The sequence below is a fragment of the Lichenostomus cassidix genome, chromosome 20, assembly GCF_008360975.1.
Source record: "Lichenostomus cassidix isolate B80296 chromosome 20, HeHo_3.0, whole genome shotgun sequence".
NCBI classification, from domain to species: domain Eukaryota; kingdom Metazoa; phylum Chordata; class Aves; order Passeriformes; family Meliphagidae; genus Lichenostomus; species Lichenostomus cassidix.
Window position 1 is genome coordinate 5,327,269 of NC_139500.1, and position 27,608 is coordinate 5,354,876.

A 27,608-nucleotide genomic window follows, 5' to 3' on the forward strand; every position below is an offset into this window, starting at 1 on the left:
GTGACCCAAAGACCAACACACCCCCAAACACGGAGAGCAGCATCACATCAAATAGTTCTGTATGCCATTACTGGCATTTCTAGGGAAACTATAATATACATATGTATTGGCTTTTATAGGGAAGCTGCTATCTGAGATACAGCTTTTCTCCACATTTTCTGTAACCCCAAGTCACTTGAACTCTGGTGAACTTCCTGTCGCAAGGACAGAGAAACTCATTTCAACAAAAGCAATACTCCAAAGAACAAGGAACCCAACCAAGTCCTAGACCACACATTTGTGTTTGAAAATTCTTAAGTCATTCTGAGACAAAAAAAGAGAAAGAAAAACCCTTCTACTGTCTCCTTATTTGAATGTACACCCTCTCAGAATAGTATCATCCAACTGGTTTTACTTGAAAATTAGTAATGAGGACGATATTTTTCATGAAGAGCTGAACAAAATTTTCTAACAGATCGCATCAGTGACCCATCTAGTTTGAGAAGAGAACAAGGCACACACTTTAAAACTGGCTCTGAAAAAAGGAAGCTGACATACAGCCATTAGTCCATGTTAGATCCTAACTTACCCATAAACAGATTGAAAGACATTAGAATTCTTCAAAGATTCATGAGGAATTTTTAAAAGGCTGAGTACTTTTCTTGAGCTACTTTTCCTATTACTAAAGGGATGTGATTTACCACTGCTACAGTTCTAATCTAACTCAATAAACACACAGTGCCCCCAGCCTTTCTAGCAACTGGAACTGCAGCACAGACTCATTCCAAATACACACACACCTCACTAAGATAATCAAAGCACCCGGAGACTGGATATGCTTTAGTGACAAATTTGGCCACACTTTGCATGTTAATAAATCCTTTCCAAATGGTGTTGAGACGAGAGAGAAAGAGGGAAGTGTCGCTGTCCTGAGGTGAGCGAGGCTCTGCAACACTGCAAAACAAATCCAAACAGAAAGGTTATGTAAGGCAAATGAGGATGGGCCCTTTTAAAAACATTTTCTTCCCTCCTCCTATTGATCCAATACTTTCTTTTGAACAAGTAACAAAATCTTTACTAAACGCTTTGTTAGTGTTTTCCATTAACTTGGTATTAGTTAAAAACGCAAGGAGTAACAGAAAATAAACTTGTAGCTGCAGACAGGCAAAGAGACGCCAAAAGGATGAATTTTATGAAACCAGTTAGATTTCTCACTAATTAAGTCAACAATAGCCTTCTGAAAGAGATTCTGAAAGAAAATAATTTGCTATTAATAAAATTATTTTTACTGCAATTGCATAAGGATATACTCAGCAATATTTCTTTTTACTCTTGTGTGTACCCAGAATATGATAGAAGGCCAGTTCTTTCAAGTTGATCAATTGGTTAATTTTAATTTGTACTCATGCAACAGTATTTTAATATAGGATGAAAATCTGGAAATGCCTTTAAATAATCTCTCCCATGCACTGTTTAGAAAAGCAGTATGTATGTATTAACATATATGCAGACTTCTAAGTCTGCATGACACCTTCAAGTTTTATTTCTCTGCTGGAGCACTGGAGAATCTTTGCTGTCAACATACACTGATGCTGTGAAAACTTTACCAAGCTAGAGAATGCAAACAAGGAGAGCTGGCATTTTAAAAATGTGAATCAGGCTCCCTGAACTTTAAACCTCAACAAGTCCTTTAGCTGAGGGAAAGGGAAGAGGACGTGGGACACATAGGGCTCTGCAGAGAGCCACAGGAGGGGTGTGGCAGCTGCTGAGGATACGCACTTGATGTTGGGTGACTGATGAACCGCCAGGTATCTGGGATCTGGTGAGGAAGACGGTTTGGTTAATATTGATTTGGGGACAGTCATAACTGGTTTGGAAGTTTCCTGTTTGGTTTCCCCTGTAGAGACTTTGTCAGCTGCGGGCGCAGGACGCAGGGCTGGAGTCGTGACGGTCGAGGAGCTGCTCATGGCTGTCCTGGGGTCTCTGCCAGAAACTGTTACGGTTGTGACAACAGGGCCAGCACTGGAGGCAGGGAAAGCAGAGACCTCTTCAGGTACAGCAGAGTCTGTGCTGTTCTGGCTCTGGCTTGTAGGAACATGAGTTCTTTCTGTGGTTGGCTGGGAAACTGTTTCTGCTGCTGGTTCAACATCAATTTCCATTGCATCATCAGCAACAGGCTCTTTGTCAGGCTCTGCTGCTGGGGCTGCTGCAGGACTTTCATACTTGGCCTGAACTTCTGGCTTTGATTTTGACTCCACTTTTTTAGCAGAAGCCCCTGACTTCACCTTCTTAGCTGGTACCTCATCTTCTGATGCTGAAATCTGACCTGTAGATTTATATCAAAAGCTTTAGGTTAGTATTTAACAGTACTTGGGAGAAACTATTTCAAAAAAACGAAATAAACAAACAACACTCTTAAGTAACAGTTCTTTTACTTTGCCCAAAGTCAGCATTGTAAATAAGCACCTGTACAGATTTTGCAGTTCAGGTCAAAAAGATGGGCTCGATGCTGACTTGTTGTATCCTTCAACATGCTGCTAAAAACATCTAGAGAAGGAGCACTGTTCAAACTGGGTGCAGTTCGGGTTGACTCCTGCTGTTCCTAAAAGTGAATAAACACAAAAAATATTACAGTTGATCATTAACTTCAACAATAAAAAAAAAAAAAATCTTTGGATACTGTTAATTCACTTAAGTTCTTTAAAAGAATACATAAAAGGCCTTGGTTAAAACACATGTTAGAGTTCTCAAATGGTATTAGTCCTTATTTCATGCCACAGTGCTCTCAAGTAGAGCTAACATTCAGAAATAAAAGATTTCTCTGTAAATTGACATCAAGGGCTGAAAAATAGAAATGCCCGCAAAATATGCCCATCACTGGTTGTTGTACTCCTTCACACTTGAAGGAAAAATGCTCATAGCACACCCAGTGGGCAATGATATTCCCACAGTTCAGTGAAACAATCTGCATTTCTGATGACAAATCTGAGGCCCTAACTGGCATTTCTCCCCCTCCACATCCTCATGCTGAAGGAACAGGCCCAGTACTCACATCAGAGTCAGACACTGGTGGAGAATCCTCCATATTGACAGTGGGCACATGTTCCCGTTTCACAGCCGTTTTCTTGACTTCGTGAGATTTGCTTTTTGAGTCCATCTGAAAGAAACAAAATCGTGTTGGTGAAAACTCCATATATTTATTTTACTCTGTACTTTGCTATCATTTGATATGTGGTAGAGAAAAAGTGTGCTGAAACTGAGTGCTGTATTTTGTTTGGAAGAAAATCCTGCATTAATGTAGTATGGGCTGGGAGGGTTGGTAAACTTGCTCTTTGACCATAAGGACATAGAGGAAAACTATGTTACTTACTGCCTTAGCTGGTTTCTCTTTCCACACAGACAGCTCTTTGGATAAAAGTTCTTCTGGCTTCATTCTCACTAGTTTTGACAAGGAGATTTCCTCACGAAGGACACGATGGAAAAGACCCTGAAAACAGAAGAGACTTTTGCCATGCTGAAGAGAACCTGCTCAGGTAACTGACATTAATAAACAAAAACAGACAATAATGACTGTTAATCTAACAGTGCAGGGCAGGCAAAAGCTGCTCCAGTTTCTTAATTCTCTATTAAAAATATCATCTACTTATAAGCAAATTCGGAAAGGTGCAGTAGTCAGAAAATAGGACTGAAATAAACCCCAAGTATAAATATAGCACACCAAATGTTCAAACTGAATAAATACCAATCACCAATTAAAGTAGGCTTTGAACTCCTACCTGGATAAAAATATTGTTAATAATGTTTGAATGGCTTTATAATAACATTTTATAATTTAACTAATAAGTCTCTATTTTGAAACTCCTAACGTTGAGGGTAGAGTCTGACGTAACACCAAAGCTCAAAAACTTCTATATAAGTTTACTGTTTAATAAAATCCCAAACCTGGTTTTTGGGGTCCTTGAGATTGAACATGATGCTACGGTATTTGCTCTTGTATCTGTTGTCCGTCACTTGGAACAAATTAAACATCTCCTTCTCAATGTTGAGTGCTACTTTTCCTACTTCACTCTCTGTCATGACCAGGTCGTCACTGTCATTGACTCTGTTGAAAGCAAGAATGGGAATGTGGGGTTAAGCCAGGTGTGAATGGTCAGGTACAGTCACAAAAAATAAATTTTCAGAGCTGACCTCAGCTGTTCCTCAGCCAGGGAGGGCTTGGGAAACCTTTAAATGACACCTCAAAGCCAAAGTCTATCTCAGGACCTTGAACTTTGGCAAACTTTCAATTCCTGCCCACATATGGCTATGGATGACATGGCTTTGGGAGACCAAGTCAGCCTTTACTCCTGATTGTGGCACTGCCATCAGGAGTTTCTCTGCCAGGAGTGACACAGGAAGCCAAATCACTTGAGTTTCAGTCCTTGATTCCTCACCATGACCAGGATTTCCTTTTCAGAGACAATACCAGAAGGCAGTGTTCTACGGTAAGTCTTGATGGTTAGCATTATTTTTAATAATCATTGTGGGAAAAATCTGCTTTTTTGTGTGTGTTTGGGTTTTATTTTTCCTTTCCGAAGTGGAAGCTGCCCATTGACAAGAATTTCTTGTTGATTTTTATGTTGGGAGGAAATCTCTCTTTCAGTGAGCTTTAACCTTTCATTGTATTTCCTGTACTATGCTCCTTACAAGTCTACATCTCCAACACTGCCATCTCTAGACTTTAAAACTCAGAGCACCTACATTATAAAAGCTTCTATGCTGTGATTTAATCCTTCAACTGCAATTGTCTCAATATAAATGGAATAGTAAGGTTTCTTCTTATAAAGGCTTTATCACATGCACATTTATTTTCCATCAGGAGTTTTTATTTCAAATATAAACCTGAGATGACGATTGCATTTGTTGAATGAATTCAATCCCCCAAAATTCCTTATCAAGACAAACTAGACTCTGCATGCTACTTCCAGGTGTAGCTTCCTATATGAACTAAGTGTTTTGAATTCCCACCTCTTCCATAAAATTTCTTTCAGGGATCGTCGAATATTTTGTCGAATCTGAGAGTTGGGCTGTGACTGGGCAGGAGTGGCTGATGCCTTTGCTTGACTACTTCCAGCTGCAGCTGACATGGAAGACAGTGAAGGCTTTTTGAGTCCTCCACTCAAACTGGAAGACGGAGCTGATTTCTTGGCAACTGAAGAGCCATGAGAAAGAGGTGACTGTTTGGAAGGAACAGCGCCTGATGAAGGCCAAGGTTTCTTGGGAATGACACCTTTGAAACTTCCAGCAGGTTTCAGTGGTGGTTTAGTCAGTGATGTGTTGGAGTAGGATGGGGTCTTCTTTGAAGGGAGATTTTTGGTGAGAGAAGAGGACTGTTTCTCCATGATAGCTACCACAGCCTTCTTTGGTGCCGATGCGGGCTCTGCTCGATCTTCGTTCTTTTTCTCTTCCCTTTGAGCTGTTAAAATAAAGAAGAAAATACAATATTAAAGGCTTAACTTTACAACTTCATATTCATGAAGACCAAATGCCAATCTATAAAGAGAAGTGTGTGAAATACCATCTCCAGTGAACAACTACCAAGCAGGCAGTTTAAGCTATTTACTCTCACTTGCCTTGTTAAAAGCAATTTTTAAAATCATGCTGTGGTTGAGTTTTTGTTTGTTGAAAATTTTGTTTGTAAGAAAAATGGGGGGAGAAAAAGGCACCACCACCTTCAAAGATTCCTGAGTGGGATTTCATGGTTAAGCTTCAAAACCAACCCAAGTTCTTACATATATGAAAAATAAAAATAAGGTAATACAACACACACTCTACATCTAAACAGAAAAATTCTCATAGCACTTTACAGAACCAGCTAATTAGAGAGGTTAATCTGACCACAAAGTACAAGAATTTGAAACTCTACTAATATTACCTTAAGCTGAGTATTACTGAAGTTTAATAAGCCTATTCAGTTCCTAGCTAAAGTCTAGATTTAAAGAATATTTAAACAATAACAGTGCTGTTCAGGCCATAGCCATCTAATTCTCACCAGTCTCAAACTATCCCATTCATAAAATTCAGATTTTCCATTTAAAATTCTGGTGTTACTACAATAATTGACACACATCATATACAAGAAAATTCCCAAACTTTAAGCAAAAGTTCCAGTTTTCACACCTGTTGAAGACATACTTGCACAGGATTTTAAAAGTAAATACGTCTTTATATTGCATTTCACCTGTACCACCTTCTGGCACTGACAGGAACAATTCAACCCAGAAAAAAAAGCTAAACACCAAAACACACACATCCCCCCCATAACAGACCATGATTTCCAAGACATCAAAGTTACAGTGGGCAAACACCACCACACGGATCCTGAGAGCTCAAATGAGGATGGGTTCTGAGGGAAACTACCGAAAACAACTCCTAAAGTAGAGTTGTTTCAAACCTTGTTGAAGGTTTGTACATTAATTAGCCCACAAGCCCTGGGTGCAAGGTGCAGGATACTTCCTGGGCAATATCCAGGAGTTCCAGTAACTTTACCAAGGAGCAACTGGTCACTCTTCACCTTCCAGGTCTGCTCTGATGAGAACAGAAATCACTGGAAAAGGTCTAACCTGTCCCATCAATCTCTCCTGAGATGGACTTGACAGGGACCAAGCCCTCCTGGGGAGGTCTGGCTCAAAACACCCCACACATCAGCGCAAGCTCCCAATGGAATCATCCCTCAAATTGGGGAAGATCTGGAATTCTTAAGGGACAAATGTTACTCCCTTATTTCGTGAAGAAATGGCCTTGCACGCTTCTGCATGCCTAGCGGAGATCAGCACTTCCCTGAACACCAGCACAGCTTCCTGCAAAGCCCCTCCTCACCCCCTGCCCTGTAAGTGGCCCTCAGCACTGGCAGCTGTCCACAGACACCAGTGGGACATGAGCCAAAAACCACCACGGGACTTGGCCTTCTGGAAGGTGAAGCACAAGGGTGTGTGCTCAACTTCTGCTGGAACATAAAATGCCAGAAGATCCACTGTACCTTTGTTCCAAATTTTTTCCTAGCAATATTTTACAACTGAGGATTTTTTCTGAGTCAGATTTAACTATTTGAAGTATAAAACAAAACCTGCTTTCAAAGTACATTATATCATTTCACAGTCTGTGGTGATTCTGCTATAAATGAAATGCAATTATTACCTCACACTATTCCCAGTTTTGTCTAGACTGGCTTTGATTCCTGTCTCACTGAGCGAGGGACACCTCTCTTGTGACCCACAGTGTCTTTCCCTATGTCCCACCTCTCCCCTAGCCCACTGACACTATTCCCATTGTCAGGAGGACTCTGGCAATTGCAGGAAGGAGGACAGGAATAAGGAACTATTGTTGATATTGCTGATTTGGTCAAGTTGGGTCCCCAGAACCTGAGATGTAACCAGCCAACCTATTTCGAGGTCAGTCTTGAACAGAGAGAAAACGAATATCCAAAACGTGTGCACTGATAACGCTGTAGGAATTAACTCCACTGCCATTCTCTTTCTCCTGGTATATTTGATCTTCTGAACAGAATGGTATCCTTTCAAGTAGGTAGGAAAGCAGCACATTCTGTGGCCCGCCACAGCAAGGCAGAACAGCACAGCTTGGCTTGCAAAGAGATGACAGCAAAATTTAGTCCTCGGCGCTAAGATGTTTAGTTCTTTTTGGTTTACAGTAGAAGCACAACTGTAAATTCATTCTTAATCTTCTATCCACTATCTATTTAACAATTAGTTCAAAGTAGTAAACAAAAACTGCATTGATAAAGCTAAAAATAGCAGAACCAAGATGTTTTGTGTCCATCAGATGTTATGTATATATAAGAACTAGACCCACACCAAACAGCTTTCTATTTACAAACAGCTGTATCACAGTAAGAATATGGACTTGTAAAATTAATCAATAAATAAATAAAAGGTACTAATACAACGCTAGATTGATGTTCCTGGGGTTGAAGGTCAGCAGAGTCTGTAAGGTCCAAGGCCACACAGAGGCATCCTTTAACCTGCCAGCTGACACCATGACTACTTTGAAGGTGTGTAATTCTGTGCTTCTTCAGCCAATGGAAAACATGCAAATAGTTCCCAAGGATTATGCAAGTCTGATAGTTTCAAGCTACAATGCTACTTTACACCAATTACAAGTGTCTCCTGAGCAGGACTTGTTGATCAGCCATGGATGGTACAGATTCTCTATGTACTAACTCAGCCATAATTGACTCCTGTTTTTCAGAACTACCAAGGTCCTGTTCAAACTGACACTGTCCAATCAATCACGTGCAGGTTTTGATAAAGAATCCAGAATACTTAGATCCTATATAAACAAATAACCTGTGACAGCTGTAGATGAAGCTAATCTAAAAAAAGTCTTACGCTGTTTTGACAATGAGAAACAAGAATTTTTGTCCTATCAAGTTTTGGTTTTCAGTGTCAAGATGCTGCCCCATAATTCAGCTGAACCAACTCGCTGTGCATGACATGGGTCTTGGATCCAATGCCCAGCAGCCAGCGGAGGGTGGGGAAGGAGCAGGGCTGTCTGCTGGGGTGGCAGCCCACTCTGCTATTGATTCATCCACAACATGAGCACACCCCAAAGCTGGCAGCACGGCCTGACAGGAGGTCATAGTAGGTGTATGTTTGGAAGCACCAACGGCAACGTGCACTTCTTTCTGACAGCAATATGCCAACACACATGGAGTTTTACTTCTGAACAGATACCAGAGTTGCTCAGAAAATGGATGAGACATATCATGGACCAGGTATTCCCTCAGCCCATGATTTCCAAGTGTTCAGCCATGCAGTCTATGAGCAGCGTGAGGACAAGGCACAGCCAATGCTACTGCACAACCAGTCACTGTGTTTTATACCACGGTAGGCTTGGTTCATCAGTAGTTCCAGTGGACCTACAATAAATGTTCTCAAACAAATTTAAAATAAAGGATGAGACAGGCACTGAACATCAGCCTACCCCACTTCAGAGATTAACACAGAGTTTGACCACAAGCCCTTTAGATTAAGGCTTTTGGTGGTTCTTCTATTCAGCACTTTTAACACCCAGGCGAATATCCTTGGCTTGATGTCACAAACCCTATTTAAAACAACACACAGTAATTCCAATTTGCTCCATTTCGTCCCATGGGCCACTTGTTAGGACAGGAACAGGATCCTTACTGACTGGAGGGAGGTGTGGGCTAAAGTGACTGAGGTGCAGCTGCAACTAATGAGCCAACTCGCTCTCAGGGAGAAACCCAACAAATCCTCTGGCAGAAAACCATGCATTCCTCCCAGGCTTAACAAATAGCATTACTAGTGTGTTCACTACAGACAGAACTAGAATCTCTCCCACCAGATGCTGACAGACACAGAAGCCCTCCCCTGAGGAAATTCCCCGTGCAGCTACACTCGACATTACAACACACAGTCATGAACGAGGCTTCTGAATCCACAGCAGGAGAGAGCTGCCATAGCACGGGCTGGGACAGATGTGCCCAATGGTTCCAGGTACTTGTGAACATCTCAACACAGATGTCTCAGCACTGCCATGCTGCTGTGGAGGCCCCATGTAAGCAGGATGTCCACAGTGTAGGGCTGTTAACTCAGCATGAAGGATTTGTATTTACACCACAGACCCACACCAACACTCGGAGGTTGGGTTTTACACCAGCAGCATGTACATTATATAAAAGAAACTTTGCTTCTTCTCTGATCTTTAAAGAATATTTCTGTATAGGAGTCAAGTCTATTCTGGTTCCTTCCCATTTCCCTCTTCACCCAATACTTCTTTGGAATAGCAGCTTTTGAAAGCCACTTCAAAAACTAACCCACATGACCCCTGGTTTCTATTTAAATTACCTCATTTGTGACGAGCTATTTTGCTGAAACTATTATCTAATTTTTTTCAATTTTTAAATACCAGAATAAACGCATTATTCCTTTTCTCTATAGTTTTAAAATTACTCAAATCACAGTTCTTTAAAAGAACTTCAACTTCTGGTTTTAGTTGATGCTAAAACTTTTAAACACTGTGGCGATAAACCACAGGCTGTTACATTTGAAGAGCCCAATTCACAATGACTCCAGTAAAGCTGGTTTTTGGTGGTTTTCTAAATAAAAAATAAAAAAAAAGCATCACAGCTCCTATTACATGACATTAAAAGAAGCTTCCCTACAGAATTTTTCGCATCAGGTTGTTCAGACACCAGCACTACTGTCTCTGGTGTTTTAAGATCTTAGTATTTCCCATGTTTTCTTCCATCTACATTAAATCTATTTTATTCTTTCCCCAAGATAAAATTCCTCCAGGCAGGGAGTGAGGAGCTGAGGGATGAGTCGTGTCCAGCTTGCACAGAACCTTCTGCAGTGTAGCACAGGCCCAAGGGAGCAGGACGTCAGGAACCCAGCACTTGACGAGACACTGCCCAGCACAGAAGCAGCCCAAACCCGTGTGGGTTTTACTGCTCCCTTTTTCAGACTTCTCTCTCCCTAAATTAGAGAGTTTTAGAGAAGAAAACAAAAACCATAACTAACTTTCAGTCTTATGCAGAGCGTATGAATTTCTGTGGCACCAACAGTAAGAAAGCTGGTAATTAACATTTTTCTGTAACAATAAATCCGTGAAATTCCACAATATGAATAATGCAACCTAAGCAGAGAACTGCTTGTGATCCACCTGTTCCAAACTGGATCTCTTTTACTACTCTTTAGATTTCTATGTCTTTAGAGGGAAGAAAATTCACAGTAGTGCAGCACTGCAGTTGTTATAAACCCAAAACCACCCGTTAGAAAGTATTTACACAGCCAGTGTGAAGGCTGGGCAGAGCTGAGCAATTCCATATTGTGAGAAGAGCTGATCTGTACAAGGGCACCAGCTAACCCAGCTGACAGGAACACAGGTGTGCAGCATCCAGCAGAGCCAGTCACCTACGCAGGACCTGCCCTGCCAGCATTTTGGGTGTCACACACGACTCAGGCTGTGACCTCGGCCTCGAAGTCCTGCTCGGTCCTGCAGCTCCTCCAGCTCAGCCGCAGGTGGCTGCAGTGGCTGTCCCTGCACCGTTGTCCCAGGGCGCTGCAGCTTCTCCGCTCTGAGCAGGGGGAAGGTGAGGGCAGCCTGCTCTGGCACACAGGGCACCACAGCTTCCTGGCCTACAAGTGAAATACCTCACCCCTCTTTGCCAGGAGCTGAGAATTTAAGAATTGCATTTCCCCTCTGGAAAATTGTCGAGGCAGAGGACAGGCAGGATTTTCCAATCTCAGAACTGGTGTGGCTCAGCTGCTGCCCTTTGCCACTCAGCCCATGTCCCAAGTGGACTTGTCCGACACAGCTGTGCCATGACCCCTTCCTGTGTGACTTGTGCCAGGAATAACCTGAACAGAGCAGAATTTAACCAACCCCCCCACCCTAATGCAGAGGTCAATACTGAACTTTAATCCACGACTTCTTCCGAGGTGAAACCTTTCAGAACTGAAAAAACTGAGTAAAAGACACGGGTGAGCAGGTGCTTTAGCCGTCAGTCCTAAAGCACTCCACAACGGGAAGCTACTTACCAGTTCCGAGCCGGCTGTGCCCAGTCCCGTGCTGGGGCCGCCTGACATCTGTGCCTCGGGCACTGCTCACGGCCGCTGGGTGCCCTGAAGCCCCCTCTGGTGGCACTGAGCACCGCGGCTGTGCAGGTGAGGCGCTCTGGAACTGCTGCAGCTCCGCGGCTGTTCAACTGCTCTCCTCACCGCCTGCTTTTGCAGGGCTGTCGCTTCCCTCAGAGATAATTACTGCCAGCCCCAATTCAGACGTGTTGAGCTGCTCTTAAATCGGTTTCAGTGTTAGTTTTCACTGTTACCTGCTCAATCGCCTTCCACTTTCAAGACCAAATCAAACTTTATTGAACACTAATGTCTGGCATGCGCTGCCTGCCCCCCTGTTGCTTTGCAAGCCTCGATCAGTTCTAACCTGCACTGCAGTTAAACTGCCTGTGTGCCAAGCCTTTACACTCAGGCACACAAAGTAAACCTGTCTCCAAAGTTAATTTAGGAGACTCAGAGACAAGGGCCTGCCTTTTCTGTGGTGATCTGTTCGCGTTCAAGCCAACCTGTAGCTCTGTGCTGACGCACATCTGTAGCTCTGATGTGCATCAGCACACTTTAATCTACATGAATCTATAGTGATCTATCTGATCTATGTCAGACAACTGCATTGTCACTCCTACCCCCCTCCTGAGGGAGAGAGGCACTATCTGCAGAAAAAAAAGGGCTTATTTTCCAGACTGTTCATGGATTGGCATCATCACTCCTTGCTGGGACAGGCCATCTTCAGGTTCCAAGTTCAGCACAGATTGGACACAGCGAATCAGCAGCGAACTTGACTCAAAGTGCAAGAGATCACCTCAAAAAAAAATCCCGTTTATTTGGGGACTAGCAAAGAACTTTTTCACTGGCTATGCAGTCAAGTGAGTAAGTCCAAAAAATTTAAGTAAAATTAGTAAAAGAAAGCAGAACAGCAAGAGGGTGGTGAGTGTTTTTAATCAAACTTTCATCACTTTCACTGTTGATGAGATAAACCACCCTCATATGCACAGTGTCTCTGAAGTGGTACCAGGTTTCTGCACCCCAACCCTTCCCCTCAGCAATGGTTCTCACACTGAATCCAAGCACCCCTGATGGCAGGAGTGCTGCCCTGCTGTCTCCGAGTGCCTCGGGTGTGCTGGGTGCTTGAAGGGCACATGCCAGGAGCACATGGCAGGTGCAGGGACCAGCCTTCCTAACTTAAGAGATGGCAAAACTCTTCACGTGGCTGCCAGCCACAGGGCACGTGTAACATACCTTGTAGAGCAGAGAAGGGGAGCTCCAGTAGTTCACAGGCAGGAGATGAAAATGGCTCCCCAAGGATCCCACTGCTCCTTTTAACTGGCTGGGTTCCCAGGGGCCGTTGGCTTCAGCACCACTATGGTCTGCCTCACTCCTCAGGCAGGGCTCAGGTCTTGTGCCAGCCCCGGGCCAGCACAGCCCCTGCCAATCTCACGACAGGAGTTCAGCACTGGAGCTGCCAGGTGACACCAGCCACTCCTGTGCAAGCCTTCCCAAGCCAGAAGGTCTCCAAGGTGAATTTCTCAGAAGTTCTGGCAGACTCATCTCAGGGAAGCTGATCATTACTTGGTCTGTCAGCAGCCTTTCTGAAAACTCCTCTAGTTACAAACATTTAGGACAGACCTACATTCAGGTCAGCCCTATGCTTCAGACAATGGCCAGTAACAAAATCAGTTATTCTTTTCATTTCCCTTGTACTACTCAATACTTACTGCCTCTCAGGATGGCTCTACATTACATAATACAGCATTAAGCAAGACACCCTGGCTTTCTAGGAGTCAATTCAGATGCCAGAAGTAGTTCAGTTGTAACAGTATGGAACCTGGCACAGCCTAGTTTTTCCTGTGGGGAAGCACTCATACCCAAAGGAATCCAGTTTACGTACAATCAGTCCTTGCAGGCAAACATACATATGGCTTAAGGGGCAAAGTTTAAGTAAAATATATTTTAAGTAAATCTAAACCAACAGCAGTATATCCACATCCCCTGCATTTAAGTCACTTCAGCTGGTATGATCTTGCCTGAAGAGTAGCATTAAATTGGCACCAGCCTATGTGCAGATAAGACCTTATCTTCTACTCTTCATTACCAGTTTTTAAGCTCCCTACACCACTTTTACCTCATGACCCCTAAATCCTGTCTTTAGTGTACTCTATTTCCCCCTGCTCTCTGCAGAGTGGTTTGTTTTCTTTCTTTTCTCTCTTCATGCTCGTTACATAAAGCATGTGGAAATGAGAAAGACACAAGGAAATGCACACATAAATTATGCACACCATAATCCTGCCATTTTGATATACCCAGCAGTTTCTGCTGGTGAGGCACCCCAGTATCCCCATGTTCCATTCTCAAAGTTGCCTTATTTTTGTTAGAGGTGTACAGGAACAAACAGTCCAATATGTTTACCTACATAAGCACATCCTATTCCCTTTGTCAATCACTCTTGAGTGCAGAAAAGTTCAGCTGCAGAAGAGATGAAAAAAACTGCAAGGGGATAACAAAAGGAAATGTTTATCACCAGAGCCAGGGCTCCCACTTCCAGGAGATGGCAGCGTTGTCTCTTCATAACTCCCTGCTGAGAAGCAGGAACGGGACCACATACATTGTGGCTTTCTCTGACGGGAACACTTCCCCTTCCAAACCCCACTCATTAAGAATTTCTGTGAAATCATGGTACCAAGTCAGGTATGATCATAATTTGTTATAAATTCACACTGTACCTGTCTGCAGTTAATGTAACCACAAGTTTAGTGATTTGGTGTGACATGTTCTACCACAAGAACAGTAATTTAATGCTTCCTTTTGAGCTTTTATCTAATAAACCTTCCTCACTCTCCTGCACACTTAGTTGCTCTTCTCAATAAAAGCAGGAAAGATATTTAAACAGTTTTAACACCTGAATTGAGTAAATTATCGCTTCAGGTATTAAGTCTAATAAATCAGGTGAACTTCAAAGCTTTGGAGCACAAATGAAGACTTAGTACACTTAGGACTGGGTAATTTAAAGACTGGGATACTGCACATGCTTACCCTCTTCCCCTCCTTTTGGATTGATTTCCTATGTTAAAACTGCAGATACATTTGCTGCTGACTTCTACTTGACAATTAACAGCAAAAATCTAGAAAGAAGTCTCTTACCAGTATTGCTGTTATTGTAACATGGATCTCTGAACAATGTTCATAAGTATCTACAATCTATATACTGTTATCAATTTGGAAGCGAAGATGACTTCTGAAATGCAATATAAAAGCTGAGCACTGCATACTATATTAATATCACTTTTCTGAACAAAAGCAACTCTTCTGAAAGGGAATGTGACTCAGACCTAATTTTGTTTTGTATGTGTACTTCAAATATTGTCTGAAACTTTAGAATTACTTAGTATTTACTTATCAAATCAGGTTCAAGGTATCTCCCACTCTACTTTTTAAATTAATCAAAAGGATTATTTTCACTGAGCACATGAAGACTGTAGACAGAGTCATTATTCAGGGACCAGATTCTGGTGTACAGTCACTTCCAAGTACAGCCCTAACTCATATCCCCCAAAAGATGTAGGAAAGTTAGGCAGTGAAGAAACACAAACTAATGGGGTAACAGAAGGAATAAAAATATCACTGTTCTGTATAACTGCACAGTACTAGCACCAAATAACTCTTTAATAAATGCAGAACAGGTTGGGGAAAGCAGCCTGGTGGTAGACTTAGATGCAAATACACTATATGCTCCTACCAGCCAGTGTATCTTTAGAAGTGACTTGATTTTCTTGCATTACTTAACAAAACAACTATTTCATGTAATAACAACAAAATCTTGCAACAGACAAGTACAGAGTGAATATTTAAAGTAAATCTATGTCTGAAATGATAAACTGATTGATGGAAAGAGTATTAGTGATTCTGTTAATGAGGTTAAGTCTCCTTCATTGCTAAAAGGTCTTGTGCACTGAAGTTGCAAACAATGATTTGGTGAACATGGCTGGAAGCTCTGGAAGAACATGGCCAGCATTCTCAAATACTGCATTTGGAAGTCCTTTGCCTCCTCTGGACTGCAAGTCCTTCATAAGCAATGCTCAGAAATGCACATTTCTAAACAGAGACTCCCTTAATTTTAAGATTTGCATCTAAACCAGATTATGTTTGGTCCAATAAACATGTTTTCCTTGATAGATCAGGCTCAGACTTAGAGACTTCTCACTTTTAGATACTTGAAGTGAAGTGAGACGACTCTCAAGGATTTCCCTAATGCTGTAACTTTTAGGCTTTGAACAGCATATAAAGATTTCTTAAAGAAATAAGATCTGGTAGAATACTTCTGCAGGTGCATTGGCAGCTTCTCAGGAAGATTACAGCTCAAGCCTATCCATTGAAAAGCAGGACACATTTTTTCACAAATACACAAACAATTTAAATGGGCATTTAGTAACGGCAGAGTTCCCACATATCAGCGCAACTTACCTTAAAAAAAGCATCTGAAGTTCTTCCTTGCATTTGATATGAGAGTTCTTCATCACACGAGCTAGGCTGTTCTCTGTTACTGAAGTCTGATATTTATGAATCTTTTGGAATCCATTTAACTATTTAGCTACAGGAATTCAGTTTTCTACTGGAATTGGTCCAATTTGTAAAACCTCCAGTGTAGTTCATCTTAAGAGCACCCTCCCTTAAAAAACCCTCAACTTTCTGCTTTAAAATTTTCTGTATTACTGTCTCCTAGGAAAAAAAACAAACCCTTCAGGGATAAGGACATTCTAAGCGAAGTGGTTCTAAAGACACCTGTGTCACAGTCAGAAAAATCCAACATGTAAAAATAGCCCTTATAGTTTCATTTCTGTCTTTCCATTCATTTTAGTTATGTTTAAAACACTACTGTTTCTGATAAATTTCTTCTTAAATATTTCTAAACTTATCAGTTACTTTACATACAAGTGTTCAGTAACTAAGTTTACTTCTCAAAATGAAATGTAAATTGGCTGAAGTGTGGTTACAAAAGCTGTGAGAACTGAATTTCTGAATTCATTACTCTTCCAGGGAGTAAACACGAGGCACCAGAGGTCACGTGGTTTGTAACTGAAATGTCAGATTTCATCTCCATAACTGCATTACTAAACTACTTAGATGGAGTCAATCAATGTCATAAGGAGAAAGACTTGTTCAGGCTTCAAGCAGTATTTACTTACCTTTACATGAGTTACAAGGATGCTACTCAAAACCTGCAAAAACATGGAAGGCAGTATCTCTGCCCAACATCCAGTTGAGATGTGCTCTTGTGTGTGTGGATAATGTGTGGAGTATGAACAGAGAAAAGGGGAAAAAAAGAAAACAAAGATAATAGAGTTCTGCCTCCCCCCCACCCCCATAAAAGTAAAGGATGGTCCTTGAATTATTTCATGTAAGGAAGAAAAGCAGCAGGAATATACTTGACAGTTAAAAGCTGTTTGCAGAGGTGTCAAGTATCGTTGGATACCACGTTGAAGATTTCACTCTCGGCACCAGGCACTGAAAATGCAAGACCTGAGAGACAGGTGCCAAATCTAAATTACAAAAATACAATTGAAATTAGTACAGGCAATTGCTGATTCACAGTGCACACTGCACAACCTCTTTGAAAAACTTAACACAAATGTATCAATACTTACCTTCTAGATTAGAAACAGACACTGTCTTTATGGGAAAGATTTCAAGCTTAACCATGTAGCTTTCATCCAGAAATCAGCTGGGTAGATCAACAGGCTCTTAATCATACAACTGTCATATGATACAAATGAAAACTCCTAAAAGTGTCTCTCATTTGTGTGTATCTGTGTGTGAATCTTTGAAGGTGGAGAAAAGCAGCTTGGTGCCGTGGTAAGAAAAAACCCCCAAATCCTAAACTCCCTAGTTTTGCAGAGCCAAGAATGGATGGGTATTCAAAGAAAATATGATTACTCAGGAATATCCCTAAGCCATACATACATTTGAACAACAGTGCAGGTGAAATGGCAGCAGTCCTTTCAGGCTTTACAGCATTGTAATTATGATCGCTGGCCCAGGACGGAGTGACAGGTTCTGCCGCTGGCTCTCGAGCAGGGGCTTGGCTGTTTGCCTCAGTCTTGGCTGTGCTCACAACAGTCTTCTTCACATTCACCTCTCTTTTCTCTGGGAACTGTCTCTTTTGGTTTGAAACTGGTTTGATGCCTGCCTGTATAATTAAAAGTAGCCTGATTACTAATAATCATCAAATATACTGCATTTTACAAACAAGCAGAGACGTAAGCACACGTACACTGATTTCTTTCATAGTGAACTCTTTACTTTTATAGCACACAATTTGAAATTATTTAATTACTCCAAAACCCAGTAATTTGGAGTTTAGTTTAAAAAGGCAAAATTAATTTGAATTAGAATGAAATAAAAAAAATGTAGTGCTTATACTTTTTTAAAAGGTAAATTAATTTGGTATTGCTTCATGTTTTCTTGTAAGTGCATTGCCATCTAGAAGACCCTTGCAAGGGACTATCTCCACCTAGAGGCAAATATTAATATTTTTCAACAGGGACAGGAAAACATTTTTTGTCATTACCACAGAAAAAGACAAGGAGAATAACAAAAAAATAACAGAAAGCTCCTCTTCAATGAAGAATTTGGCAATCTGAGTAAAAAAAGGAGAGCACAAAAATAAGGCACTGTGCTTCAGGGCCCTGGATCATGAACACAAGCTTACCTGCTGCTGAGGTTTTGTCATGCCAGGCTTTTCAGATTTTGGTTTGATCTTCTCTTTAGGTTTTGGTTTTGCATCTTTGCCAGAACTCAAGATCTTCATGGTGGCTGCAGCGTGTTTGAGGATGCAGTCGTTGCTGCAGTACACAGAGTCAGGCTGGGCCACGTTGTAACAGCCTGGGCCGATGCACTTGGAAGCACCAGGAGCTTCGATTACCTATGGAGAGAAATGAAGTCAGACCTCCAAGAGGAAACAGCAACATGCCCCTCTAACATGGGGAAATGCTTACACAGCCCACGTGCAGACTGCAGCTCTGACCTGCACCATTGCCAGCTGAGAACAACTGCTGCTCATTACACAGAAGGTAAGAATTTCACTCCTATAACACATTAATCTCAGAATGTGCTGTGTTTTCTAGTGCTTGGTCTGCTAGCACTGAGATAAAGGAGGCTGGTTTCCTAAATTTTCAAATCCCATAAGCACATAAATGCTTTTTACTGATCCTCTATATCATGTAAGAAATGTCCTTAAAAATGCACAGCTGGGTTCTCAACGGCAAGGTCTCTAAAACCACATTTTAGTTCTATAGCCCCATCAGCTGCTGTCCTCAGCCATGCACTCCTGCCAGAGGAAGCACTCAGATATTCAGGTGCACAGATTATTCTTGCTCTAGAGGCTTTACCAATTTTAATTTTAGAAGTCTCCAACTTACATAAAAAGAGCCATTCTCCCAGACAACTTTTCCATAGCCTCCTACTCCTTACACATTTAGAGGTTTGCATGTGCAATCTGAATTCTCCTCTAATTCAAAATCACTCTGCATTTATATCAAGGTGTTACATATGAACCACTTCCTCTTCCAATGTTAAGATTCAGAAAATAGCACATCCTTGAAAACAGTGCATTAAGTCAAGGACTAGAAATATTTGAAAGCTCTTTAGGCTCCAACATATTCCTTCTGCGTATTATGCTTTTAGTCTCTCTGCTAAATTACTCCTAAAAATGATACAACCAAACTGATACTCAGAATTACTGTAGTTCTAGACAGCCTCTCCCCATCAAACAGCTGTTTGTAATTACCAAAACTAAGTTTTTCAGAAATATTTCCAGTTAAATAAATATTATTTGCATAGTGTGACTGACTTTTCCACTATCAAAAGTCAGTACACAGCTTTATCTGCAACAGCCTGATAAAACCTGGATTTGGGAATTTTCCCATCATGTACACACTTAATTAAGAAGTTAAGATAAAGAGCACTTGGTGATACTCAGTAGCAGAGCAAACACAAACAGCACTGAACTCTCAAAAATCTTTCCATGTACAAAGAAGTACAAACGTATTTGAAAACATTTTTGAAAATACTGTTTTCTACACATTTATCTTAAAATAGTAAATATATGTTCAGCTCAAACTGTTCTATCTATACACTAATCTCACTGGGCTGCTATGAACAGCTCTGAAACCCACAGGGAAATGTCCAAAGACATTGGCATTAATACAGTACCTTAGGCAGGACAACCAATGCAGCACTTGATTTTTTTAATTCATGTACATTGAGCTGAAGAAGCTTCTATGCCTTTCAAACTGGGCATAGAAGTTTATATTACAAGATTTAAATTTCTTTTAGATTTTCAAGTATTCAAAAAACATATTTTTAGATTTTAAAAGGCAGTGTTAAGAAATTCTCTATTTGTTAATAACCTAGTGGCATCAGGACAAAAATCAGAACTTCAAAGACCACCTGTAAGTCCAGCTGGAATTAACTCCAAGAGAGACTTGTCAAAGTTAAGTAAAAAATTTCACTATCATTGAAAATGTCCAAAATTGCGTGAGATTATTTCAAAGATAGTATAAACCACTGCAGAATCATAATATTTTTATTTAAATAATATCCCATTATTTGACTTCCAAAACAGTATTTAGACAGAGCAGAACTATTTTCTTACACTTACATAAAACTTTTAAATCCCTCACCTGAAACTAACAGTTTTGAATTCCTGTACTGACAGAACTATGGATAAACTTCTGCTATCAGCACTGTTTAGTGGGCTGTTCAGCTTATGTGTAACTTTAAAACCGAGTCAGATTTATAGCCAAACAAGTCATTGTCTCCAAGTACTCAGTGAAACATGAAAAGTAAGAAACAAAATACTTACAGGTTGAAATATCTTTAGTTTTTTCTTCCCACTTGGATTTGCAGCTTTTTCAATCCTACCCTTGATTCCTTGGTCCTCCACTGATTTTTGTTCAATTGTTCCTATGCTTGTGAATTCTGTGCCATCCACATTTCCTTGCTCCACTTTAGCTTCCTGCTGGTCTAGTTCTGAAACAGGCTCATCCTGTCCCTGAAGAATGGTGCAGTTTGGACAGATATAGTCCTCACCATTCCTCTCCAACAATCGCCCTCGAGCCTCAGAAATACCCACGCAGTCACCATGAAACCATTCCTCACATCTATCACAACAAATCATAAACCTGAAAAAAAAAACCCACCAAGGAACAGTAAAACACTGTGAAATGAAAAGACAATTAACATGCAATGGATATTTCAAGCATCACAACTTAAGCACCCCAATAAAGCACCAGTGCATGGTTCTGCCTGCACTGGTTATTTCTGTATTTGTTATAAATTCCCCACCAAAACCCAACAAACCCAAGAGCTCATACAAACAGTAAGCATTAGCATCTGGCTTAATTTTTCATCACAGAAAAATTCTAAGTCTTTGCACTGTGTCTGCAGCTGCCTCCTTTGCCTACCTGTTGTTATGAGGCTGACGACAAATACAGTACAGAGCATTTGGGTCATAGATCTCAGCCTCAGGTTTGCTTTTGGGCTGTTCTTCGGGTTCTTCATCTGAGGCCCCCTTTGCACCAAGAGCAGGCTTTTCCTCCTTCTGAGCCTCAAGATCTTCAGTGTCTTCCTCAGACACAACCACCTGACTTGCAATCTCAGTGCTGTCTGCAGTCTCAGGCTCCTGCTTGACAGGCAGCTCAGACTCATCCTGTTTTTCAGGCGTAACATCACCAGCTTTGGCAGGATCTTGTTCTGAATTCCTTTTCCTCAGGTGGTTCTGCACATCTTTCAACACCAGCTGAGGTTTCCGCTCAACACGTTTCTTTCTTAGCCGATTCTGCAGCTCCTTTAGTGTTAACCCATCACTGTCGCTATCAGAAGTAGCATCTTCCTCTTCTTCCTCCTCCTCCTCTTCTTCTTCCTCTTCCTCTTTTGTGGGTCTGCTTTTAGGGCTTTTCTGCTCCTTACAACTCCTGGTGCAAATCCTGCGGGTGACAGGTTTTGTATCTGGAGCGCTCTCAACACTGTCTTCAGAAGCAGTTTCAGCATCTGTGGCTGGACCAGAGGCTGCTTCACTGGAATCCTCCAGAGTAGTGGGAACACTCCTTCTGCCCCTGCGCCTCACTGTGGTCAGGAACTCTTCTACTCTCTCGGTGCGCTTTGGCTGCCGTCCACTCCTCCTGAGGTTTATGCCTTGCTGCTGCTGTGGCTGCTGCTCACTAGAGTCCACATCAGCATCCCCTGCGTTCTCTCTCTTGGCAATTGTGGTCCTCCGAAACCCCCAGGTTTTCCTGAACTCTTTACTTGTTGGCTTGACAGACTTTTGTTCTTCCTCATTGCTTTGCTCACCTTTATCATCCAACACTGATGCTAAAAACAAGGGAACAGTTAGTAAGGTGGTGGTGAAGAAAAGATGCGTTTTCTTAAAACCTGTTTTGAACATGTTATTTTCTTTGTGATAAATCTATGCATCTCCACTTCATATGATGAGCCTTAAAACAGACAAAATATATTCGTGTGAATGTAATACAACAGTAGTAGTAATTAAATTACTGATCAATCAATTACTCATCACTGTGACAACATAATCCAGCTGTTCCTGTTACAAACTCTTGTGCCATTTACATATCCATGTATGTAACACATACATATATACATCACGGACAAATAATCACATTTTCAATTGAGAAGGAAGAACTCTTACCAGGAGAGCTGTTTTCCATGTTGTCAGTATTTGCTTCAGAGTCTAATGGCACTGTGTTTACAGCTTGTTCCATAGTACAGGTAACACTGTCCCCACTCTGAAATGCTGAAAAGAAACATAAGGTTCAAGACTCTAATTCAAAAATATTTATACTCTAAGTAAATATTCTGATCTCAGTATTTATTGTAACAAACACACTCAAGCCACTAATGTTCCTTAAAAGTGCTAAGTTAAACATATGGGTTTGGATACTGTACTGAAATATTTTATTGAGTAGCCTAAGGGCTTCTGATATTTTCTGGTATTTCTCAAAAAAACCCAACCAAACTCTTTCACTGTATGAACCTACTCCCTGGGGTTGGACTGGGGAAAAACTCTACAGCAGTTCCACTCACTTCCGTGTGTAATGAAAAATAAGAAAGGCTGTTGCTTGACATATTTATTTGCAAAAACATTTTCAGCCTATGCGATCTACCAGAATGACCCCAAAAGAACAGATTCAGCAAAGAACCTCCAACTGCCACAGACGAAGCCACAGAAAGAAAATCTGTGGTGACAACCAGATCCCTGGTTTCTCAAAAGTCTTTCCCAACATACTAGAAGACTGTTATTTGAGAAGACAGAATCAAATGACAGAAAGAAACATAGGATCTGTATTTTGATTCCCTCTTCTGCAAAACCTCTACTTTCAGTATTACATTTAACACTGCTTCAACAGAAATGTTAAGGGGCAATGCTATGGAAACATAAAAATCTACGCAGATATGTTAAAAAAAATTAACACTTCAGTTGTAACTGTGAATACTATAAATGTCACTGTAAAAGCAGCAGACTTCAGAACATTAATTTAAATAGCAGCTGATTGCTTTTAATATTACAGACAAAATAAAAAGTGAATTTTTAGCCTGCAGTACACAGGCATAGAGCTCAAACAGCCTCAAACCAATACTAAATTCCTTTAAGTTCCCCCATAAAAAAATCTCTAACTATAAATTTTCAACTTTTTTTTTAACAGCATTAAAATTATATTCATACTAGAAATGCCACAATATAATTAAGGGAGCAAGTCAAAACAGTTAAAGCTTACACAAAGAAATGTTATAAGTCACAAGCAGAGATTAATTCCAGCTATTCCAGAGATTTAAATTCCAGCTAAAACGAAAATTAAGAGAGGCTTCTCCAATGCCCTCTGTTACCTGACACAGCATCAGAGGTTCGAATGGTTTCTCCTTGAAGGGCTGAGCCAGAGGAGGGCAGCACAGGATCAGAGTCATTCAGCATCCTCCAGCCAGCACATGCTGAATTTCCTGACTCAGAAGTGCCACACTGAATCTCTGGGTTGTCAGCAGGTCCAAGTGCTATCAATCCTCTTTTTCCTGCTGGCTCCTGGAAAAAAAGAAAGGGACAAAATAAGGCATTAATATATTTATTAACTTTTCTACCTAAATTTGGAATTGTTTTGCTTCCATTACATTACATTTTAAAGCAAATTCCATTATTTTGTCTTCTGGACAGCTTGGCACTTTCAGAAAAACACTGGAACTGGAAAGGAAAGTCACAATAAAGCAATATCGCCTCCCCACTTACCAACAGCTGAGCCCTTTGAAAGAAATACAAAATCCAATTGCACTCACAATTCATTTAGATCCCATTAAAATTTCCAGAACAACAAAACTGTAATGAAGAAAGTATTCCATGTGCAGTACTTAAAAGCATTCTGAGAGTGGAATTTACTAAGTGCAGATTATCAGTGAAAATACAGAACTGCTTTTAAACTCCATCAGCATGGTCCAGGTTACAGCAGGGCAGATTTACTGATTTAGACAAAATTTCACCACCAGAGACACTGCAGCTTCAAGCACCTGAGTTTCCACATGAGTAGGAAATGCCTGCATTCACCCAAAGTAGTCTACCAGACTACAAGAACACAGGAAAAAATTTGGGAGGAAAAGGAGGACCAGCTGAACAGGATGAACTGGACTATAGAATTAACTAGTGAAGACAAAAGAACGAAACTGAACACAGACCCCGTGTGTCAGCACTCTGCAATTAAAGATGCAGGGGAACTGTCACTGCAGGTGTAGGACATAACTAAAGCAATAATCATTCGTTGAAAGGAATTAAAGTGGTTTATTAATACTTCAGGTGAGGAGATATACAAGTTTTAAAATAGGTTAGATAATCCTTCACAGACGCCAATACATAGTCTGACTTTGATGTTTAAACAATACCTTTCTTTATTTTTTCAAAATCCCTCAAGCCCCCAACTCCTGAAGCATTTATCTGTGCTTTTTAAAAAACACTTTCTACTCCCTAAGCAATGATCATCTCTAGGTGTTCTCCAATGTCACTGTCCCAAAAAATAAGGAAAGGAGAAAAGACAAACCCCTCCCCAAATGTGATTTTCATCAGTGGATCACCTCATTTCATTAACTATAAATCCCAAGATTTGCATGACTGTGGCAAAGCAGAATTAGTAAAAACAATAGGAATGTACCTTCTCTACAGTGGATTATGTACATTCTCTGCCTCAGGCAATCACTACCACTCCAAAAACAGGAGGAAAAATTAAACAACAAGAAAGAACAGAACACACTTACTATAAAGACCCTGATGCTGTATCTCATGGAACTGAATACCTGATCTAACAGGTATTTTTCTCCACTGTCTGAATCAGGAATTACATGCAGGGATTCTGTCACTGAGTTTAAAGTGCCTTCTTCCATGGTCTAGCTCTGTAAGAGCCTCTCAATCTCCCTGTTCAGAATCTCCAACTGATCACACATCACACAATTTTTAAGTTATATGCTTGAAGGAAGAGGCAAGTCAGCTAATCACTTCTTGTTTAACTGCATTAAACTATGAAGCAAACTAAGTCTCTAGCACACACAAAAAGTGCCTCCTGTTTGGGTAATTTATCCTGAAGAAGGAACTGTCTGAAGGGTTGTTTTCACAGTGCTGCACCTGGGCATTCAAGGCCCTGTGTGCAACATGCTCTTTAAATTATGTTTGAGTCACCAAGGATCACTACATCATTCCAAACCCAGAATCAGCACCATCTCTTAGGAGACACAGCTGGTTGAACATAAAGTGCATTTTACATTGTCAGTCACTGCCCACCCAGTGGCTCAGCTGCAGAAAACAGGCTCCAGCTCTGGTTTAACAGACAACAGCATTAACACCTCTGTTTTTCATGAGAATAGAGGAAGTTTCAAACTTACTTTACATGAACCTGCTCTTGCAGAACTGCATCTTAATGCAGGTTAAACTTAAGTGACTAAAAGAAGCTGAAAAATCAAGTATTATCAAAACACAAAAGAATGAAGCCTTAGCTCACAATTATACTTTGCACTTCTAAGCAATTGTTCTACTAACTGCCTGCACAAATATTTACAACAACATATGGCAAGTTTGGAATCTTCAAATACCTCTCTCTCTTCCAGATTCAGTAGGACTTTTTGTTCATTTTGTTCTGTTTGTTCTCAAGTTCACTGTTCAACTGCAGCTGAGATAATGACAGAAATGTCAACTGAAACAGCAAACTGGCAATCTTGTTTGAGCTGAACATCCACGATAACTTCACTTATTTCTCCTAACACAATATATTAATCACACTTCTGAAATTGGAAGTTCCAGCTGGAAACTGAAGATTATTGTATTTCTCCTAGTAGACAATTCCCATCAGCATCATCCTGTCTTTCCATATTTGCAATAGATAACTGCATCTTATGTTCTGTAGAATATTTGAAAGGGTCTTTTGTACCTCTGAAAAAACTGAGGCAAGAATCTCTATAAATGATGGGATTGAAAAGCAAACTAACATTAACAGACATATTCAAAAGGCCTTCTGGTTCCTGCTGAGGTTCACAGCTTCTGTGAGAAGCAGTCTCCAGTGGGAAAATGTCTAAGGTTTTTAGACCAACTATGCATGAATTTAAAAATATAAATCAAGAGTTGATGCAGTAGCATGAGCATTGCAGTGAAACAGAACAGTCACTTAACTGAAAGTGGAGCATAAAGCTGATGCACAGTATCTCAAGAAAGAAGGTCCAGTCAATGAAATATTTATTTCGTTTTTTCCTTCCCCATTAGTTTTCAGGTAAAATGTTTCAATTTTTCCAAAACAAGTTAGGCACTTGATTTCATTCTGGACTTAAATTCCAGAAGCAACAGAAGCACAAGGTATTGCACCCTGTCACAAGCTTTTAATATCAATTTGGTCAAGTATTCTCAAGCAGTAACAAACCCGAAATCACAGGGCTGCCATGTAGCAAGAGCAGAGCCCAGCACTCACACTCAGTATCCCTGAGGATTCTCCAACTACTGCAAACCCTGGACATTTTCTGTAAATACAGACTGAAGAAACTCCAGAGCAGACTCAGCAGCCAATTTAGTCAGAGACAAAAAAGAGAGTTCCCAATTCCAAATCCTGCTACTGCAACACCTCATAACACACGTTAAAACTCTTATCTCCAATACTCCACTAACAAACAAAAAACCCACTTGTAATCTCCCTTTCACATTCAGACAAAGCCTCACCCAAAGCACTCTTATCTACTGCCTTCCATTGTGACTCAGCACTCAGGTGAAAAAGGAGAGATTATCTCTGCCACTAACACAAAGCTGAGATATTCATGGCAGGATGGGCTGTGAAGACACCTGTGAAATCTGCTGTTGCTGACTTTATGTAAATTGCATAACATAACATCCTTATCTGATGCGACAGAGCAAAGTTTTTAAACAACACCGACATCTGCCCATCTTTTTGTGTTTGTATTTCTAGATAAAAGCTGATTCAATAAGTTGTAACAAATATTCATTCAGATCAGGATTTCCACTCTTATTTTTTCTCATTTTCCTGAAGAGGACATGAAAACTCAATGGCTCCTCTGACTGCATAAAGGTTTTGTCTTTTCTGGAACTGATTGTTTTAACTGCATTAAGAATTCCCTGCTTCAGGTAACTGGGAAGACTTCACTCTAAAAATGATCCTCAAAGGCAGCCTAGTAACAAAACCTTTAACATGAACTAAAACCATCCAAAACAAGTAATTTCATTTTTTATCCGAGGACAAAAAAGTCTGTTAGTCTTCAGGATAAATTCTTCTGATTCAGTTTACTGGGGATTTTATTCAGTGTTTGAAGGATATCTATGAAAGACCAAGGATCTTTATTCCCTCATTCTCACATCTAGATAGCAAAATATGCTGCATCTTATTCCCTGATCTTGGATGTCAGCACTCTTCAACACTCAGCCAGTTTGCTGTGATCTGCACCAATGCTGGTACCTCATTAGGGATTATAGCACAGCCCCTTGGCACGAATCCTTTAGTCCTGGTGATT

General features: G+C 40.7%; 1 protein-coding gene across 7 annotated transcripts in view; it reads right to left on the minus strand.

Annotated features, from left to right (window-relative positions):
- The window catches only part of DIDO1 (death inducer-obliterator 1), a 53,359-nt gene that overhangs the window by 11,732 nt on the left and 14,019 nt on the right, over positions 1-27,608 (minus strand). For 6 of the 7 annotated variants that reach the window (XM_085079642.1, XM_085079640.1, XM_085079644.1 and 3 more), the window contains 13 exons: positions 23,463-23,652; positions 22,267-22,371; positions 21,026-21,932; positions 20,425-20,743; positions 18,271-18,483; positions 17,523-17,748; positions 4,987-5,434; positions 3,922-4,081; positions 3,350-3,466; positions 3,032-3,136; positions 2,446-2,581; positions 1,759-2,305; positions 780-933 (listed from right to left, as the gene is read on the minus strand). In XM_085079642.1, coding sequence (XP_084935768.1) covers positions 780-933; positions 1,759-2,305; positions 2,446-2,581; positions 3,032-3,136; positions 3,350-3,466; positions 3,922-4,081; positions 4,987-5,434; positions 17,523-17,748; positions 18,271-18,483; positions 20,425-20,743; positions 21,026-21,932; positions 22,267-22,371; positions 23,463-23,547 — 3,522 coding nt within the window. In that variant the 5' untranslated portion in view covers positions 23,548-23,652. Of the gene's footprint in view, positions 1-779; positions 934-1,758; positions 2,306-2,445; positions 2,582-3,031; positions 3,137-3,349; positions 3,467-3,921; positions 4,082-4,986; positions 5,435-17,522; positions 17,749-18,270; positions 18,484-20,424; positions 20,744-21,025; positions 21,933-22,266; positions 22,372-23,462; positions 23,653-25,694; positions 25,772-27,608 lie in introns of all 7 variants that reach the window. The other variant, XM_085079645.1, reaches the window with a different exon arrangement.